Raw genomic sequence first — 21596 nt, 5'->3', positions numbered from 1 at the left:
ACTTTGTGTTACCCGTTGATCTCCATGTTTTATCAAAAGTATAAAAGGCCTTCTGAACAATAAAGGACGGGACCAGATTCTCGGACCAGATTCTCAGACCAGTTTCTCGGACTAGTCTCGGCCTGGTTTCTCGGAAATCTGGCTCCCCCCGTGTCTCTCTCTCTCTCTCTTTTTCTCTCCCTTTTCTTCCCTCTGCTCTTTACTTTAATTTCAGGCTGAATTTCCATCTGGGGCGCGGAGGCTCGCCAGGTCTACTTATTTGCCCTGGTTATTAAGATCCGCGAGAAAGGGAGCTTAAGGCGAGGCACCCTTAGATATTCAAGTGGGCACCGGTGGCCCAACGTAGATGGTGCAAATTCCTTGTCTGGAATTTTATTGGTCTTCCGCATAAACCAAGCTATTCAGCCCTCTTTCTCCACTTAATCTTCCTACTGCACTATAGTTTCTTAATCTAATCTTATATTAATAAATAAACAAGTCTTTCCACGCCAACGCCGTCCACCCTTCGAATTCCCTGGATCCACCGGGGCTGGACCCCGGCAGCAAACCTTATGTGTATTTTAGCACAACTCAGTATCATCTCAAAGTAAAAAAAAAGCCTCCCCAAAAGACACTCATCCTTTAAGGTTAGCTTAGTTTGTTACTAACTTGAAATCCCTTTTTAAACACCCCTTATTTTCTCCTTCCAGAATTGAGAGTTCTGAGCAAGCCATTAATTGCACAAGAGTTCCGGTGACCTTTCACCCAGAACTCGCGGCCTCCAGCCGGACCCGCAGCTGTATCTCTAAACCCAAAGTTGGGACCAGCCCTAGAGGCGGCGGGATACCTCACTCCGGATCCTTTATCTATGAGATTTTAACACGACTGCCACCCTCAAGTACATACCTCTGCGCTACTTTTCACAAGTTACCGCAGGTTAGAGGAACACTGCATCCAGGGCGAACCAGCGTTCCAGATCGCTCCGAGTAGTATCATTAATCCTCCCACCGCCAGGTCAGGGCCACCCAAGCTATCCACTCCGCCTGGCCCGGTTTCCTCCCCTACGGCGCGAAACTACTTACCCAGTGTTGGGCAACATGATTGCGGCAGATCGAAGTCAGGGGCGACAACGGACTCAACGAGCGACCACAGAGAAGCTGATTTTCCCCCAGCATTTAGCCCCGCCCCAGACCCCGCCCCTGGGCCCCGCCCCCGAGCTCTGCGGGAGGTGCTGGGCGCTCCAAGAGGCGGGAGGTGGCTGAGTGCGCCTGCGCACGCAGTGGGCCTCGCTGGCGCGCGGCGCTGGTTTCCTTCTCTCCGCAATCTGCCCTCTGGAAACCACTGCTACGCGCAAGCGCTGTGAGAAACAACTCCGCCCCGCCCCTCCTGCGGGGGTCTCTACGGTGACAATTGGTCTCCAGCCTGCGTCAGCCGCCAAGTACGCCTTTTCCCGGCTTATGAACGTTTCCCCGCCGCCACGCAGAATTCCTTTGCCGGGGTGGGGTGGGGTGTGGCCACTTGGGATGTCCATTAGGGACCTTGAAGGCTGAGATGCGGCTTCTCAGCGGACTTTGGTTCTTGGTCCCCTTGCCGCTGGCACCAGGACGTCTGGCTGCCTGGCTGCCCGCGCGCCCTCGGAGGCCCGTCTTAGGAACGCTTTTCCTGGGCAGATAAACCCTCTTCTCCTAGAAGCCGGCCAGCGGCACATTTCGACTCTCCCACTGAATCTGGACTAAAGCCAGCCGGACTGCAGCTAGACAGCCCTGTGGTGAGGAGTAGCTTCTGAATCAGAGCTCTGCAGTAGTCAGTCTTGCCGAAGAACTCAGTTAACTCTGATTTTTCTACTCTTTGTCAATATCTCGGCGAGGAAACACCCAGGCTCAGTGCTGGAATAAGGTGAATTCTGGGACTTAGTATTGCTTTTGGTAGTATACCTTGGACATAACTCAGCTACCCTGATGAACTAGAGACTAGCACAATACTTTTAGGGAGACGTGAAGAAATTCTGTTTTGAAGAGGTTCAGTTCAGTTCAGTCGCTCAGTCGTGTCCGACTCTTTGTGGCCCATGGACTGCAGCACTCCAGGCTTCCCTGTCCATCACCAACTCCCGAAGCTTACTCAAACTCATGTCCATCGAGTCGGTGATGCCATCGAACCATCTCATCCTCTGTCCTCCCCTTCTCCCGCCTTCAGTCTTTCCGAGCATCAGGGTCTTTTCCAAGGAGTCAGTTCTTCCCATCAGGTGGCCAAAGTATTAGAGCTTCAGCTTCAGCATCAGTCCTTCCAGTGAACATTCAGGACTGATTTCCTTTAGGATTGACCGGTTTGATCTCCTTGCAGTCCAAGAGTAGAACAGGGTAGAAAAAGGGTGAAGAGGTAGAACAGGATAATGTTATGTGAGGACTAGCTGAAGAAACTAACCTGGAAATAGTATATGTACTCACCAACTCGATGCACATGAGTTTGGGTGAACTCCGGGAGTTGGTGATGGACAGGGAGGCCTGGGGTGCTGTGATTTATGGGGTCGCAAAGAGTCGGACACGACCGAGTGACTGAACTGAACTGAACTCTCCCTTTTATCAGAAGCCGTAAATATCTCTATTTACTCATTTATATCACTTTCGAGTGCCATAGGCATTTGAATTTTCCATCTATGATATGGTCCTTAGAGACTCCAGAGAATTTACTTACTCAAGAAGTATTAGCAACTGTGGGTGCTAGTCAATGGAGATACAGGTGGACCAAACAAAGGCAAGGTCTCTCCCTATGTAAGAGGAATGAGGAGTAACCAATGTGTTCTTTAGGCTGACCAACTGTTTGCAAACCCATGGACTACAGCCCATCAGGCTCCTCTGTCCATAGGTTTTCCATGCGAGAATACTGGAGTGTATTGCCATTTCCTTCTCCAGGCAATCTTCCCGACCCAGGGATCAAACCCCTGTCACCTGCAGTGGCAGGCAGATTCTTTAATACTGAGCCACCAGGGAAGCCTGTGTTGAAATATCAGGTGTTCTGAAAAGAGTGATGATAGAAACTGTTAGAAAAAAATACTCTCCATTCACTCAAGAACGTGAAGATAACCTACAGGGTGAGAAAATATTTGCAAATCATTCCAGAATCTATAAAGAGCTCTTACAACTCCAGCAATGAAAAGATGAGCAACCTCCAATTTAAACATGAGCAAAGGACCTCAATAGACATTTCTCCAAAGAAGACATGTGAACAACCAGCAAGCACATGAAAGGAGGCCCAACAGCATTAGTTATTAGGGAAACTCAAATCAAAACCACAGTGAGATTTCACTATACACCCACTAGGATATCTGTAATAGAAAAGATGGAGCAACTTTCCTGGCAGTTCTGTGGTTAACATTCCTCACCTTCACTGAAGGAGGCATGGGTTCCAACCCTGGTGAGGGAACTAAGATCCTGCATGCCACCTGGTGCAGCCAAAAAAAAAAAGTTGGAAAATACTGTGTTGGCCAAGATGTAAAGTAGTTGACACCCTCAAACATTGCTGGTGGGAATGTAAAATAGCACAACCACTTTGGAAAATAGTTTTGCAGTTCCTCCAAAAGTTAAAGCATAGTTACCAGCTACTGGATGGCTACTGGATGTCTACACACAGAAGGGCAATTCCATTTTTGGGTATATACCCAAGAGAAAGGAAACGTGTTGAGACTAACCACTAGATGGCACTGGTATTTTAAAATTCTCAATTATATAATACTGCAAAATGTTAATTTGTTAACAATGTTGTGATATATGTTATAATCTGATTTGGATTAAGGCAAAAATAACAAATTTCTTTATAGGTTCCTTATAAAGGAGAAATAAGAGGACGCATAAATTTTAAGTTCCTTAAAATTATGCTTTGTATCAGTAAAACAGGATGTGATGGTCTAATCTGTATTATTATTTTTTCAGTTATCACAGAATAAGCAAATGTGTCTTTGGTTGTTTGACTTCTAAAGTCTGTCAAGTTTAATTCTTCAGTGTTAGTGGTTTTCAAATACATAGGAGATTGAAAATGAACTTAAATTGAAATATCAAAGGATATGATGTTAAAAGGGGCATTCCAGGTGGCACAGTGATAAACAAACCTCATGCCAATGCAGGAGATTCAAGAGACTCAGGTTGGACCCCTGGTTGGGGAAGATCCCCTGGAGTAGGAAATGGCAACCCACTCCAGTATTCTTGCCTGGAAAATGCCATGGACAGAGAAGCCTGGTGGGCTACAGTCCTTTGGGTCCCAAAGAATCAGACATGACTGAGCACACACACACACACATGATGTTAAAAACAAGTTTAATCTTTAATTATCAAATAAGGACTCTTCTAACCCTGACCTTGTATAATAATATATATATTTTAAAGTGTGTAATGCACTCGTTTGTTGACCACAACCCACATAAATAAATTTTTCATCCAGACCTAGTAAACTTTTCTATTTAAATCCATTGTATACTACCCTGTTTGTGTTTTTTTTTTTAAGTTGATTGTAACCTACAACATTATTTCAATGACTCATTCATGGATCATAACCTACCATCTGGAAAACACTGCTTTAGTGTGCTGTAATTTGCCATTGTAATTTTTCAACTTGCCTTTTAAGATATTTTAGGTTCCTTCAGTCAAATGTAAAATTATTAATTAATGGTTAGAAGTCAACAATGGAGAAGGCAATGGCACCCCACTCTTGCCTGGAAAATCCCATGGACGGAGGAGCCTGGTGGGCTGCAGTCCATGGGGTCCCTAGGAGTCGGACACCACTGAGCAACTTCACTTTCACTTTTCACTTTCATGCATTGGAGAAAGAAATGGCAACCCACTCCAGTGTTCTTGCCTGGAGAATCCCAGGGCCAGGGGAGCCTGGTGGGTTACCGTCTATGGGATCGCACAGAGTCGGACACGACTGAAGCGACTTAGCAGCAGCAGCAGAAGCCAACAATACCATGTGACTAACAGCAGGTACTTTCAAGGGCATTTGAAGAGTCAGGGATCACTTGAAACTTTCATTTCTTTCACCCACAAGATAGCACACCCTACTTTAGAAGGTGAAATGGAGAAATCCTTGGGGGGTTTTGAGTATATAACAGTTGTTTCTGACAATGGACCAAATCTTCCCAGTAGGACCCCTCGCTATACCTTTTGTTGCTCAATGACTTATTGCCACTAATTTAAGCAGCAACAATAGGATAGTAACCTCTTTGCTGTATTATAATGTCTATATTTTTCTCGTAGTACATTATTCCAACAATCTAACAAAAGTGAAACTTTCTCTGTAATATCACCCTTGAGAGATAATCATTGTTAATAGTTTGGCATGTATCCTTTGAAATTTTAATATAGATTTTGATTGCATTTAAAGCAAAAGGGTGGGTCACAACAAACTGTGGAAAATTCTTAAAGAAATAGGAATACCAGAACACCTTTCCTGCCTCCTGAGAAACCTGTATGCAAGTCAAGTAGCGACAGTTAGAACCAGACATAGAACAGAGTGGTTCAAAATTGGGAAAGGAGTACATCAAGGCTGTATATTGTCACCCTGCTTATTTAACTGATATGCAGAGTACATTGTGTTACATTCCGGGCTGGATGAAGCACAAGCTAGAAGACTGCCAGGAGAAGTATCAATAACTTCAGATATGGAGATGACACCACCCTTATGGCAGATATAGAAGAGGAACTAAAGAGCCTCTTGATGTGTAGGTGAAAAGAGGAGAGTGAAAAGACTGGCTTAAAAGTCAACATTTAAAAAACTAAGATCATGGCATCTGGTCCTATCACTTCGTGGAAGATAGATGGGGAAACAATGGAAGCAGTGACAGACTTTTCTTTCTTGGGCTCCAAAATCACTGCAGATGATGACTGCAGCCATGAAATTAAAAGATCCCTGCTCTTTGAAAGGAAGCTATGACAAACCTAGACAGCATATTAAAAAGCAGAGACATCACTTGGCCAACAAAGGTCCATATAGTCAAAGCTATGGTTTTTGCAGTAGTCATGTACGGATGTGAGAGCTGCACCATAAAGAAGGCTGAGGACTGAAAATTGATGTTTTCAAACTGTGGTGCTGGAGAAGACACTTAAGAGTCCGTTGGACTGCAAGGAAATCAACCCTGAATACTCACTGGAAGGACTGATGCTGAAGCTGAAGCTCCAATACTTTGGCCACCTGATGCAAAGAGCTGCCTCATTGGAAAAGACCCTGGTGCTGGGAAATGGAGGGCAGGAGGAGAGGAGTGTGACAGAGGATGAGACGGTTGGATGGCATCACCAGCTCAACGGATATGAGTTTGAGTAAGCTCCAGGAATTGGTAATGGACAGGGAAGCCTGGCGTGCTACAGTCCATGCGGTTGCAAAGAGTCAGACACAACTGAGTGACTAAACAATAAAAAGCAAAGGGGAGATTGTTAGTGTTACTCACTTAGTCATGTCCAACTCTTTTCTGCCCCATGGACTGTAGGCCGCCAGGCTCCTCTGTCCGTGGAATTCTCCAGGCAAGAATACTAGAGTGGGTAGCCATTCCCTTCTCCAGGGGATTTTGCCAACCCAGGGATCGAACTCAAGTTTCCAGCATTGCAGGTGAATTCTTTACCATCTGAGCCACCAAGGAAGCCCAAAAGGGAGATTATATATACTCTCGTTTTGGAACCTGTTTTTGTTTTCCTTAGTGTATCAAAACATCTCTTCAAATTTACACCTAAAAGTTCACCTTAAATTTAAAAAATTAGATGTGTTATCCACCCGGGTCCTTAAACTCTTTAATCAACAGAAATTTATAAGAGGCTGGAGGAGAAATTCAGGCAAGGCTTTCCCGGGACTTGTACTGCAGCACTAGGGAGAGAAAACAAGTTACAGGTGCCCTTGCTTGCTCTCCTTAAATGGAGTGAGGGTAGGGGCAGCTCCATGGGTCTGGCAGAAGGGGTGGCTTAGGTGGTCTGCCACCCTTGTGGTGGTGCTGTGTGCACAGATCACGCTCAGTACCCTGCTTTTGCTCCAGGCACCTCAGAAGTGGCCGTTGGTTTGTGGCCTTTTTGTGTCATTGTTCATAATCACCCTGACTGCCATGCATTCAGCTGTTTTTAGTCCTGTATAGTTTCTTGTATTCTGTTGCTCCATGAGCTCCTTTTGTCCAGGCGCAGGCACTCCAGTAAAGGGTCCCTGATCCCAGGTCCCAGAGTATCTTAGGTTCATGGTTTTCTTTTCTATGAATGTACTCCAAATTAATTTTACCTCTTGTGATGGTATTTCAATAGTTTTTATTTTTTATAAACAGTATTGCAATAAAAGCCATTTATTCAATGTCTTGTTTAGCAGTGGATATGTTTTCTAGTTCTGGCAAATGTGAGGTCTGCTGGAGAAGGTTTTCTGACTTTTAAGAGAGAGACCACCGAATATATCACCTTTCTTCTTCTAATTTAATTTCTGGACATGATGCTTGGAACAGCTGCATTGGTCTTGAAACCACGAGAGGAACTAGCCTTCCCCTTTCCATAGCTCCTTCAAAGGTGAACTTTCTCCTATAATATACAGGAAAGGGAGACAGGGGGCAGTTGTCTGAGAACCCACCTAGGTCTTCACCTAGCTTTCTGACACTCCCCCTGTTCAAAGGCACAGTGTGGGTTTTCCTCACTTTGCAGCTAGCCAGCTCTTACAATTCTTGGAGACAGTTCCCTCAGTAGACAACTGCCTCCTTGCCTGAGTACGAGCAGTGGAGTGGGTGTGCGGATCAGGCCATAGTCCGTTTTTCACTCTGTTGGTTTGTTTACTACTCAGTTCCCACACGGCTCTTTACCAAAGAGCTGAGGCTTACATGAGGGAACTACCATCTTTTTGTGTGCTGTGTGTGCTACGTCACTTCAGTTGGGTCCAACTCTTTGCAACTCCATGGACTGTAGCCCGCCAGGCTCCTCTGTCCATGGAATTCTCCAGGCAAAAATACTGGCGTGGGTAGACATTCTCTCCTCCAGGGGATCATCCCAACCCAGGGATCGAATCTTGGTCTCCTGCATTGCAGGCAGATTCTTTACCATCTGAGCCACCAGGGAAACCCATCTCCCTCTCTCTCTCTCTGTATGAAACTGCTGTGTCAGGCTTATTTGCCTACCCATTACACATTCTCCACTTCTTATCAATGGTATATCTCTATTATTAAGAGGTGGCAGTATGCCCAGTATAAACATTCCATCTCTCAAGCCTCCCTTGACTAGGGATGGCCATGTGACCAAATTAAGGCTAATGAGGTAAGCGGAAGATATTGGGAAGGACTTCTGGGAAAACTTCTTTAAAGGGCTTCCAGACATCTTGTGATATTAAGAATGAAGCTGTATGTTTGCATAACAGAACATAAAGGAGACTGGATCTTTGATAAACATGGAATGCCATTACAGCCCTGAAACCATTACTTCTTTTGCACAATAAATAAATTTTTATCTAAGGCACTATTATTTTTTGTTTTCTGTTTAATGTATCTGGACCCAACTCTTAAATGATACTTTGTCTCAAGGCAAAGTATCAAAAGACTATAAACAACTGAAGGGAGTTCCCTCTGGAACCAACAAGATCCCTAGCCTTGTTCCTTGGTTTCATATCTGCATTTTTCCCTGAGAGCATTAGTTTTGTTCAAATTTCCTTCTTTAAAATTGTCTTTAATATTTCCACCACTTTTCAGGAACTCCCAAGCCCTGCTCACAGGAGTTGGCCTCATGCTAAGATCCATCCTCCCTTCCCTAGCTAAATACTTTCCCAAGAGTGAATTATTCATTTTATTTATTTTTGTTAATATTTATCTCTTTATTTGGCTGCGCCAGGCCTTAGTTGCAGCACTATTGATCTTTGATCTTTGTTGTGGCATGCAGATATAGTTCTCTGACCAGGGATCCAACCTGGTCCCCTGCACTAGGGGTGTGGCGTCTTAGCCACTGGACAACCAGGAAAGTCCCCTATTCATTGTATTTAGAATCTGACTTTAGCAAGAGATCCATGATGGTTGTAGGTATTCCAAGTCCACTTCCCTTGGAGACAGTCTCACCTAATTCTTTCTGGTATCCAGTAAGCGACTACTATGTCAAACACACCCACCTCTCCCAAACTCAGGCATTCCTTCTGAGATACAGTAGTCTACTGTGAGTACATGTAATCTTTCCAAGCTGAGAAAAAGAAACATTTGATTCTTCTGTAATCAACATAGCTTCAACCCTGCTCACTATAAAGATAGCATTTTATCATTTTATACTGAGGAACAATGTCAGTTATTTTTTTATCTTCTAACTTTCAAACTGTGCCTACCATTGGGAAAGTACGGACATTTTAAGTTAGCTTAAGGATCAGGCCCATAATTGAGCCATCTATCTCTTGCTGGCTATTACTTTGCTACACAAAGACCAGACTTTGGAATTCCCCCATGTCTTTCTGCTATGCCAAATTAAATTCTCAGAGGTGCCATCCTCCCACTACACTCTACTAAATTAAATTTTTGATTAAGCTCTCCTACTCCCACTGCTGCAGGAGAAGAGAGGCTATATGAAGACATTATCCTCTCATACAACCAGTCCTCCACCTCCAAGAGCGGGGTGTGGAGGTGGGAAGACTTGCTTTTCCAGTTACATAAATAACATTCTCATAGCGAAGTCCTCCAGACTGTTCTTTCGTTTTTCTGCTACTGACCTTTTGCTTGTTTGCCTGCTCAAGGCTGAATGTTTGCCTGATGCCCTGCAGGATCACATGAAGTAAACATCTTCTAAAACTACACTGGGGAGGGACAGCAATAGTTCTTTCCAGTTGTCTGGCATTGCAAGACTCATTCCACCAACCTTGTAAACTATGACCAGATTTTTGCACAAGACTATTTCAGCCAAGGGCAAATAAGGACAAAGAAAAAATATATATATTCTCTAACCAATCAATAGCCAGATATGGCTCCTTGTTAAACAGTTGTATCAAAAATTTTAGGGGAAGGTTTGACTTGACCAGAGTGAAGGCTTATTCTAGTGAAAAATAAAAGTATTTCCTATTAAAGATATGGTCTCGATTGCTAAGAAGGGACTATTTTGTCTCATATAAGAACACTTACAATATTATAGACATCTTTGTTTTTTTAATTTTCACTGTGCTGGGTCTTTACTGCAACGTGCGGGCTCTTCACTGAGGCTCGTGGGCTTGCTCTAGTTGCAGCACGCAGGGGCTTCTTGTAAAACACAGCCTCTCCAGTTGTGGTGCACGGGCTGAGTTGCCCTGTGACATGTGGGATCTTAGTTCCTGATCAGCTGGTAAGGGATCAAAACTGCATCTCCTGCATTGGAAGGTGGATTCTTAAACATTGGACCACCAGGGAAGTCCAATAGGCATCTATAATATGTACTGACCTCATACATCTGTAGACAAATGGAATACCAAGGCAGTAAAGGCAAATCAACTCATTATAGTAAGCCAACTTCAGTTCAGATGGGAAGAATTACAGGCAACAGGTTAACTGGAAAAGACGGGTGAAAAAAAGGAGTTGTCCCTTTCCTTCTGCTACTCTACTCACAGATATTCCTCTATGTTCCGTCTTTGAAATGACCAGGGTGAATCTCACATTAGTTAACTGGTTAGGCATAGATAAGTTAAGGGAGAATCATGATAAGGACTGGTGAAAGACAGTATAGAAAGCTGCCACAGAAGAGTGGGAATATTGTAATGAAAGTCATTAGTTATCACATTAATTTGCAGGGAAAATGGAAGTCCAGGAAAATGAAAAGAAAATGAACCTGAACCAGAGAAAATTTCTAGTATAATAAACTAGGAAACTGACATAACCCTACCACAAACTATGAAGAATACCTTCCAATTTGTATCCAAATTAAGGAAGGAAGTGATACTTAACAAGCGTTTCTTCTAAGAAACAACTCAGAGCCGTTTTTAAGAAAATAACTGGGATAGACCTAAAGGTCCAGCAGCTACCTGAAATTTGAAGAAATAAGGACTAGTGCTTCAACAGTATGTGTACTGAGAACTTCCAGATGTACAAGCTGGATTTAGAAAAGGCAGAGGAACCAGAGATCAAATTGCCAACATCCACTGGATCATAGAAAAAGTAAGAAAATTCCAGAAAAACATCTACTTCTGCTTCATTGACTATGCCAAAGCCTTTGACTGTGTGGATCACAACAAACTGGAAACTTCTTAAAGAGGTGGGAATACCAGAACACTTTACCTACCTCCTGAGAAATCTATATGCAGGTCAAGAAGTCACAGCTAGAAATGGACATGGGACAATGGACTGGTTCCAAATAGAGAAAGGAGTACATCAAGCCTGTATATTGTCACCCTGCTTATTCAACTGATACGAAGAGTACATCAAGTGAAATGCCAGTCCAGATGAAACACAAGCTGGAATCGAGATGGCCAGAAGAAATATCAATAAACTCAGATATGCAAATAACCCCACCCTTATGGCACAAAGAGAAGAAGAACTAAAGAGCCTCTTGATGTGGGTGAAAGAGGAGAGTGAAAAAGCTGGCTTAAAACTCAACATTCAAAGAACTAAACTAAAGAGCCTCTTGATGTGGGTGAAAGAGGAGAGTGAAAAAGCTGGCTTAAAACTCAACATTCAAAGAACTAAGATCATGGCATCTGGTCCCATCATTTCATGGCAAATAGATGGGAAAACAATGGAAACAGTGACAGACACTTTTTTTCTTGGGCTCTAAAATCACTGCAGATGGTGACTGAAGCTATGAAATTAAAAGATGCTCGCTCCTTGAGAAAAAAGCTATGACAAATTTAGACTCTATTGAAAAGCAGTCACATTACTTTGCTGGCAAAGGTCCATACACTCAAAGCTATCATTTTTCCAGTTCTACAAAATAAAGTTTATTTAAAAAATTTTAAATCTTATAATGCTACATAAATTTAAAAAAAAAAAAACTATTTTAAATGACTGAATGAATTTAGAAGAAACTAAGGGAAATGTCTAAGGCAATGATTCTTAATGGAATTTACACCCCAGAGAATATTTGTGAATGAATGTCTAGAAACATTCTGTTGTCACATGTATGGGAGGGATGGTACCGGTATCTAGTGAATGGAGTCCATGGATGCCACTAAGTGTTCTACAATACACAGTACATCCCATCTCCCTGAGAATTATCCCATCCAAACTGTGCTGAGGCTGAGAAACGCTACCCTAATGGATGAGGTTTGGGACCTAGAGCCGTGCTGACAGAAATAGGCTGGATTTTGTGCATGTGTAATATTTGATACATCCAAAATATGTATGATATATATGTAAATTATGAGATAATTATAAACATCTGTGAAACCATCACCCAGCTAAAGAACTAGAAATCGTGAGTCATGTGCTTCTCTGATTTCCACCTCTCTGCTTCCTCTCTAAAAGTCACCTCTGAGTTTTGTGTTTACTTCTTCTTTGTCATCTTTTATAAAATTGTGCGTGTGTTTGTGTGTGTGTTCATAATACATTGGTCAGCTTTGCATGGTGGCGGTTCCTTTTCAACTTTATAAAAATAGTACCTTAGTATATAGTTTTTTTCTGATTTTATTTTTCATTCAGTATTTTGGTTAGACTTATTCATATCATTACTTTTTGTGTTTTATTCATTTTCATGGTTGTATAGTATTCCATTGTGTGACTATGCCACAATTTATTTGCCCATCTCTCTTGATGGACATTTGGGTTATTTGCATGTTTATTATACAGACTAATAATAGTATAGAATAGCAGTGGTGCTATGAAGAGTCCTTCATATGTCTTCCCTGGCTCAGAGGATAAAGCGTCTGCCTGCAAAGCAGGAGACCCGGGTTCGATCCCTGGGTTGGGAAGATCCCCTGGAGAAGGAAATGGCAACCCACTCCAGTATTCTTGCCTGGAGAATCCCGTGGACAGAGGAGCCTGGCAGGCTACAGTCCACAAGGTCGCAAAGAGTCGGACACGACTGAGCGACTTCACACTACGTGCATAGAGAAGTACTCAAGTATGGATGTCTTTAAATTGAAATTATGTTAAGAATTCATCTTCTATTCTGAAATCATAAAGACAGCCTCCTAAATGTTATTCTAAAAGCTTAAAAACTTTGCCTTTCCTTTCTGAGTCACCTGGAGCAACCTTGAGGTGGTTGTTATCTATATTTGGAATGAGGTAGAATCCCAGGGATGGGGGAGCCTGGTGGGCTGCGTCTATGGGGTCGCACAGAGTTGGACACGACTGAAGCGACTTAGCAGCAGCAGCAGCAGCAGACATCAACTTCTACTTTTTCCCCCTAATTGATCTAAATGTCTTCTGTGTCCTACATCAAGTTTTCATTTATATCCACATCTGTTCCATTAAATAATTTATCTGTCTCTGTGGCAATGCTACATGTTCTTGATTATTTGACTTTATAAATTTTAATACTTGGAGAGGCAAGTCCTATTACGTTGTTATTCATCAAGATTGTCTTAAGTTATTCTAGAAATTACTTCATCAAACTCCTGGGAAAATCACTTGGGACTGCCTTGAATCCATAGATCATTTTGAAAAAGTACATCTTTACAATTTAGCGTCTTCTAGTCCATACATGGTATATCACTTCTTTAGGCTGTCTTTTCTAATACAGTTTCTTTCCATAAGATATAACAAATACTTGGCTACATGTATTTCTAAGTATCTTTAATTTTGCTTTCATACAAAATTTGATGGCATTCTGTGTGTCTGTATATGTGATAAAATGTACAAAATAAAAATTTTATACTTTTAACAGATTTTAGGTGTACAGGTCTGTGGCAATGGTATTACCATTTTTCAGTGATATTTTCTCACTGTTGTTGCTGGTATATAAAATGCAGTTGATTTTCATGCACTCAGATTATACCTAGATTTCCTACTAAACTCATTAATTTTAATAACTTTTACATACTTCTGGATTTTTCTATATAATCCTCCTAACTGCAAATAATAGCAATTTGCTTTCTCCTTTGCAATATTCATATCTTTCATTTCTGTTTCTTGTCTTACTGTACAGGAACTATGGTATAATACTGAATAGAAACTTAAGCAAAAGGACCAAAACATAAACAAAAGAAGATTAAGACCTTTTATTTTGTTAAAATTAAGAGTTTTTGTTCATCAGATGATAACACAAAGAAAATGAAAAGAGAAGCCACATTCTGGGAAGAAGGTATCTACTATGGCTATTTATTACCAAGGACACCTGAAAATCAATAAGTAAACAACAGTCAAATAGGAATTTAAAAAAGATAAAATACATCAACAGACATACTGAAGAAGATTCATGACTGGCCAGTAAAATATGAGATAATATTCAATTGTATTAATAATCAAAAAGTGAAAATTTAGGGCACATATGACATTTTTAGGCTCAATGGCAAAATTTTAAAATTGTATTAGTTACAATACCAATTGACCAATTGAGGGTATGAGCAATGGGAGCTCTCAAACACTTGATAATGGTGGTAGTGAAAACTGATAAAATCACTTTGGAAACACTGTAAAGATGAAGATTACCAAATTTCATCACTTCTGAATGTATAACCTAGATTGTCAAGCCTAGAGAAATCTCTGAGTGCCTCAGGAGACAGGTACACAAATATTCACAGAAAAATTATTTATAATAATACAACAAGAAGCTGAAACTAGAAACCACTCAAATATCAATCAAGAGAAGAACGGATACACTGCAGCATACTCTCATTGAGAAATACTGCACAGCACTGAAAATTAAGGAAACACATGGAATTAACCACAGAATCAGAATATTAAGTGAAAAAATCAAGTGGCAAAAAGATATTAAAAATATTATACTGTTCATATAAAGTTCCTATGGTTTAGGAATTTGCACACCTTTTAAAACTATAAAGCAAGCAAGAATGAGTAATCATAAAACTCAGGATTACCATTCTTTGCACTGGGATGGGAGAGATTAGAAATGGGGTTAGAAAAGTACATAAAAGAATCTTTGAGATTTTCCATGGTGGTCCAGCGGCTAAGACTCCACACTGCCAATGCAGGGGTCACAAGTTGGATCTATGATCAGGAAACTAAGATTTCACATGCCATGTGGCAATGCCAGAAAAAAAAGAGACCTTCAAATTTTGCCTTTGTTATCAATTTCTCAAATTCTCCTTGGTGGTCATTTTATGATTATGCTTAATAATTTATGTAAATGGAAATGCCAACCCCCTCCGGTACTCTTGCCTGGAGAATTCCATGGACAGAGGAGTCTGGTGGGCTCCAGTCCACGGGGTGGCAAAGAGTCAGCCACGACTGAGCAACTAGCACACGTAAGTTCATTAACTTTTCATTTTGAAATAAATGTAGATATTCAGAAAACCTGTACAATTTCTACAGAGCATTCCTGAATATGCTGTCCAGCTTCCCCTACTATTATTCTCTTGCATAACCACTGTACAATAATCAGAACTAATAAATAATCATACAACATTATTCGCTGAACTACAGACGCGGGTAGGCAGAATTTTAGCAGTTTTCCCCACCTTCCATCCAACAATATTCCCATTCCCTGGTTATTTAAACACTAATTGTAAGTACTGCTGTGAAGGGATTTTCAGGTCTAATTAAAGTTCCACATTAGCTGACTTTAAGAAACAGGGATTACTGGACTCAAATAAGAGCCCTTAAAAGCAGAAGCTTTCTCTGGCTGATGGACGAAGGCAGAAGAAGAAGTCCTACAGATCGAGCGTATTAGAAGGACTAGCCTCACCAATGTTGCTGCCTTAAAAAGGAACGAAGGTAACCTGAAGGAACTGAGGATGATCCCTGGCTGACAGCAAGGAAACAGGAATCTAGGATCTACGGTCAGGAGGAACTGGATTCTTGCAATAACAGGAAAGAGTTTGGAAGCCGACTCTCCCCAAATGCTCCAGATAAAAGCCTAAACTGGACAATTCCTTAACTTTTGTATTGTGAGATTGAGGAGAGACCCAGTCAAGCCCATGCGGGTTTCTGACCTATAGAACTTCCAGATAAAAATTTGTATTGTTTTAAGCTTCTAAACTTGTACATGATTTGTTACTGTGGAGAAGGAAATGGCAACCCACTCCAGTATTCTTGCCTGGAAAATCCCATGTACAGAGGAGCCTGGCAGGCTACAGTTCATGGGATTAGGAAGAGTCAGACAGGACTGAGAGACTGAGCTACAATTTGTTACACAGCAACAGAAAACAAATAGCCTTTGTATTGTATCTATTTATCTACTAATGTCCTTTTTCTGTTGTAAAACCTCACACTGCATTTAGTTGTCATGTCTCATTAGTTGCCCCCAATCTGTAATATTTTGTCAATCTTTGCTTGTCCTTCATGATGTTGACAGTCTTAAAGAGTCTGTCAATTCTTCAAGAAAAAATACTTTTTTTCATTGTAATTTGAGTTTCTCTGATGTCTTCTTGGGGTTAGATTGAGTTATGCATTTTGGACTGGGATATGATAGCAGCAATGTAACCTTGCCAGTGCAGTCCATCAGTTTATCAGGAGTTCACGTCAACATGTCACATTACTGCTAATTTTGACTGCTTAGCTGAGATGGTGTCTGCTGGATTTCATTGTAAAGTTATTATTTTTCTCCATAATTAATAAATATCTTAGGGGAGATACTTTGAAATTATGCCACTATTTTAAGGTTCGCTCACTAATTTTAGCATTAATTGGTGGATCTTGTCTGCAGCAATTATTCTAATACTGGTTTTCTATTTCCTGTATTCCTTCTATGCTTATTAATTAGAATTATTCTGTAAGAGCTATCCTTTTCCCCTTATTTGCTTATTCAAGTATTTATTTATATAAATATTGACTCATTATTTTACTTTAAAGGCTATATAATACTATTGTTATTTATTTTGTTGCTCAAACTATTCCCCCTTTGGTCCCTGGGAGATCTTTCAGCTAGACTCCTGTGCCCTTTTGACAAGTCCCTATCATTTTAAAAGTACTTTACTTTTTAGCAAACTCAAGTTGCTCTAAGCTCATGTATTATTTTTATTTCTGCAGCCCTGGAATCAATGACTTCTCTGTGGAGTCCTGGTTCCTTTCATTGGGGACTGATATTTAGTAACTAAAATGTTGGTAAAGTTAATGGGGTATCATTGTTTGGCTTTCTCAGCAGACAAAACTTGGAAATACAAGTATACATAGCAACCATACATACCAACCAATGCCTATACACATATCTATATCTAATTCTGCTATACTGTACCTCTCTATATATATATAAATATATATATACATTGTAAATCAATTATACTTCAATAAAATACCTGTACATGTATATGTAAGATAATACCATGAGATGAAAAAAAGAAAAAATCTGACAGTTAATGAAAGAATGAGGAGAAAAATAAAATATAATTTTAAAACATAAAAATAGAAAGGAATCAAACCACTACTATAGAAATCTGAATTATGGTTGGAGAAAATAGGCTTGAAAAGTTGTACAGAAAGTTAAGGAAAAACAAAAACATGACACTAAAGAATAAATATTGAAATGATCAGAGATCCAATAAATAACTAGTTAGCAATGCCAAGGAAGAAAACAGACAAAGTGAAAATGAAAAGTTGCTCAGTCATTATCTGACTCTTTGCAACCCCATGGACTATACAGTCGATAGAATTCTCTAGGCCAAAATACTGGAGTGGGTAGCCTTCCCCTTCTCCAGTGGATCTTCCCAACCCAGGAATCGAACCAGGGTCTCCTGCATTGCAGGCAGATTCTTTACCAACTCAGCTATGAGGGAAACCTAATAAATATTGAAATGATCAGAGAGCCAATAAATAAATAGTTAGCAATGCTAAGGAAGAAAACAGACAAAGCTTAACATAAATTTAAAACAAAACTTCAAAATCAAGGTCTCTGCAAGGAACAACATATTTCATGTATTTATTTAATAAGATAGTCACTGGCTACTATGTGGGAGGCACTGTTCCAGTTGTTAAAAATACATCAGCAGACACACACACAAGTATCACTGCCTTAATGATTTTACATTTTAGTGGAGGGAGACAAACAATAAATAAAACAAGTAGGTTACATATGTTAGAATAAGGAGAAAAATAAAGCAGGGAGGAGAATAAATAACAGGGGTGAGCATGATATCCAGTTTCAAATAAGAGTGGCCAAGAAAGGTCTTACTGGGAAAATTACATGCAAGGAAGGCTAATGAAGGAGCAAACCATGCCGGGGAGAGCGTTCCAGGAAGAGGGAACAACAAGTATAAAGGACTCTGAGATGGGAACCTGCCTGGTCCCAACTAGGAACAACCAATCTGATGTTCAAGAAAGAGTTCTAGGCTAGAGAAATAAAGTTGGCACTCTTCAGGCTATAGATGATATTTAAAACCCTAAGACTGTATCAAGAGAGTGAGTATAGGAAAAGAAGGTCAAAGACTGGGTCTTGAAATATTTGAAAGCTGTTAAGTCAGAACCAGGAAAGAAGATGGGAGTGACCAGAGATGACAAACATAACAAAAATGCGGTTTCCTGAGAGCCAGGCGAAGAAAGTGTACCAAGGAAGAAAGTGAAAGTGAAAGTCACTCAGTTGTGTCCCCCTCTTCACAACCCCATGGACTGTATAGTCCACTGAATTCTCCAGGCTGAAGTTGGATCCCCTTCTCCAGGGGATCTTCCCAACCCAGGGATCGAACCCAGGTTTTCCACATTGCAGGCGGATTCTTTACCAACCGAGCCACCAGGGAAACCCATCAAGGAAGAGGGAACAGTCAACTACTGCTGATGGTTTCATTTAGATGGGGTCTGAGAACTGCCCATTAGATTGATTCTAGAAAAATCAAAGACTCAAAATAAAGACATAGCCTAAATAATTATCTAAATTTCAAAGATGAAGAAAAACTCTTCTAAGGATCAGTCTTTTCCATCATAGTTATACGATGCTGAAGGTAAGTAGGGCTATAGTTATAGAGTTCCTGACTGACTCAATAGTTCTTCACATACTGAAGTTTTACCATAGATAAGTGATAGAATATATAGAGACGCAGGAAACAACCCAAGGTTCCTTCTAAAAAAAAAATCTTGAAAATTTATTCTACTAACTGAAAGATGATTAAAAAGCACAACACTGTCAATTATTTCTAAAGAAGTGTGATTATTATTATTGTTTTTAATTTATTTGGCTGCACTGCGTCTTCGCTGTGGCATACCAACCCTTAGCTGTCCTCACGTGGGATCTAGTCTCCTTACCAGGGACTGAATGCAGACCCCCTGGTTGGGAACCCAGAGTCTCAGGGTAGAGAGTAGATTGTACCAGTTTTAAGGACAAAGGCTCAGTGCTTAAGGGCAATGATTCTTTAAAGAGGGTAGTGATTATCACTCAAATTGTTCTCTGGCCTTGTCTCAGATTCATGCCTAAATCTCAAAGGACTTTCTCAGAATAAAAATGGAAAGGTCTGTTTTATTAGAAACTCTGAGTGACACTGGGACCTCGGTGATATAGTATGACAAAAGGAAAATTATTCTTGAAAATCCACAGCAACTTTGACATGGGCTGGCAACTGCCACTACCGGTCAGGGACTGAAGACAGCACCTTCAGTGCAAATGCTCAAGTCCTCTGGACTGGTCTTACTAAGCTTCACACGGAAATGACTACATCAGGGCCAAGGATGGGCTCAGGAACATGGACATAACTCATGATGGCAGAGAGGTCAGTGAGTATGTGGGAAACACGTTCAAGTCTCTTCCTCACAGTTGGGAAGGACTTTGAAGGAAGGCTCATCGTTCAACAGATTGGGCAGAGTGTCAGATTCAGTGTGTGTCAGCTATTATAACCTAGTCTGACTACCAAGTTAACAGCACCTGAGAAATATGAATTATACACCTATACAGTTTCCTTCAGCCTCTGAAGTTTGTTATTGGCATTAACTATTGAACAAATAACACGTACTTAAGGGAACACTTGGCAATTTTTTGTTGTTTTATTTTTGAAATAATTACAGATTCACAGTAAGTTCTAAAAGAAGTACCAAGAGGTCCCAGAAACTCTTCACCCAGTTTCTACCAGTAACGTCTTAATAATTGTAACAAAATAAATTGACATTGGTACAATTCATAAATCTCACTCAGATTTTACTAGTTTTACATGCACTGTGCGTGTCTAAAGTTCGATGCAATTTTATCAGATTCTGTAGATTCGTACAGTCAACCTCACAATCAAGACTTGCACCATCACCACAAGCATCCCCCCTGCTATACTCCCTTAATAGTCACACCTGTCTCCTTCTCTTTCTGTATCTTCCATCACCACCACCCTGCCATCCTCCTTCCTAACCCTTGGCAACCACTAATCTGTTATCTATCTCCGTAATTTTGTCATTTTGAGACTGTTAAATAAATGGAATCATACAGTTTGTAGCCTTTTAAGTTTAGCTTTATTTCACTCAGTATAATTTCATGTTTGTATTTTAGTGTATATATGCTAGCAATTATGATTCTGTATTTGTCAGGGGATAAAATGATATTAAAATGTCTCCCTCCTAGATTCATCAAATGGCTGGTCTTATCTCTGACTTAAATTGGGATCTTTTTATTTTTCTGTCTTAGGTATTATTTTTCTATCTTAAGTAATCTTACCTATAAACATGAATAGGGTAACGTGTGTGTGCTAAGTTGCTTCAGTCATGTCAGACTCTGACCCCATGGACCACAGCCTGCCAGGCTTTGTCCATGGGGTACTCCAGGCAAGAGTACTGGAGAGGACTGCCATGCCCTTCTCCAAGGCATCTTCCCCACCCAGGCATCGAATCCACGCCTCTTATATACGTCTCCTGCACTGAGAGGCCCCTTCTTTACCACTAGCGTCATGAGCAGGGTAATAATGTTCGTTAAATGTTAACTACCACTGCATATTGCAATGTTTTAAGGAAAATGTTCAAAGGTTACATTTTGCCCAAACATCATAATGGAGGGGGTAGGGAGTGTCTCATTAGATGAAGGTGTTTCAGGGCAATTTCTTACAATACAAATTAGAATAAAAACAAAAGAAGGTAAAGTGTTAGAAAATTTAAACTAAATTATTTTAACTGTCTTACTTTTCAAAAGTAAAGAGCAATTAGCAAATAAAGACTGTGTTATCATCAGGAATCCAGTATACAGAACATATAGCTCTTTATGTCAAGGCAGGTCACGTGGGTGATTATCTGATCGTTCCAGAAACTCAGAAACTTAGGCTATTATAGGCCACAGCTTTCTAATGCCATATGGATTATAGGAATAGCTAGTTTTCTAAAAGTGGTCATAGAAGAACTAAATTCTATTCTATATATTGTTTCTGAATCAGAGAAACTCACAAACCTATGGCGTTCAATCCATGAAAAATCTTTTAAACTTATGGCCAAGAGGCAGGGGAGGGGGCAGGGTTTCACCTTGTGTTCTGTCCTGAGTTGTCTTCTTACTCTCTAGGCTTCTGTTGCACAACTGGATGTGACTGGTTTAGGAAACGCCATACAGTTCTGTTCATTTCAGTCAGGTACACTTTACACTGGAGACCTTTCAGAGTTATTTTTGGTACTATGGATAGTGAGTGTGAGACAGACTTCACATTTATTTTTTAATACGGAAATCTGTCAGCTATCATAAGGCATTGGCTAAGAG

The 21596-nt window shown here is 40.6% G+C and overlaps 1 protein-coding gene across 1 annotated transcript in view; it reads right to left on the bottom strand.

The window, feature by feature from the left end:
• Window positions 1–1143, bottom strand: part of HSDL2 (hydroxysteroid dehydrogenase like 2) — a 64711-nt gene extending 63568 nt beyond the window's left edge. The window contains exon 1 of the mRNA XM_068974038.1: window positions 1062–1143. Within this exon, the coding sequence (XP_068830139.1) occupies window positions 1062–1078 (17 nt within the window). The 5' untranslated portion in view covers window positions 1079–1143. The remainder of the gene's footprint in view (window positions 1–1061) is intronic.
• Between the last annotated feature and the right edge of the window lie 20453 nt (window positions 1144–21596).

The sequence above is a fragment of the Capricornis sumatraensis genome, chromosome 6 (genome assembly GCF_032405125.1).
Source record: "Capricornis sumatraensis isolate serow.1 chromosome 6, serow.2, whole genome shotgun sequence".
NCBI classification, from domain to species: Eukaryota; Metazoa; Chordata; class Mammalia; order Artiodactyla; family Bovidae; genus Capricornis; species Capricornis sumatraensis.
Note: the sequence above shows the minus strand (reverse complement) of the source record. Positions and strands in the feature narration are given on the sequence as shown.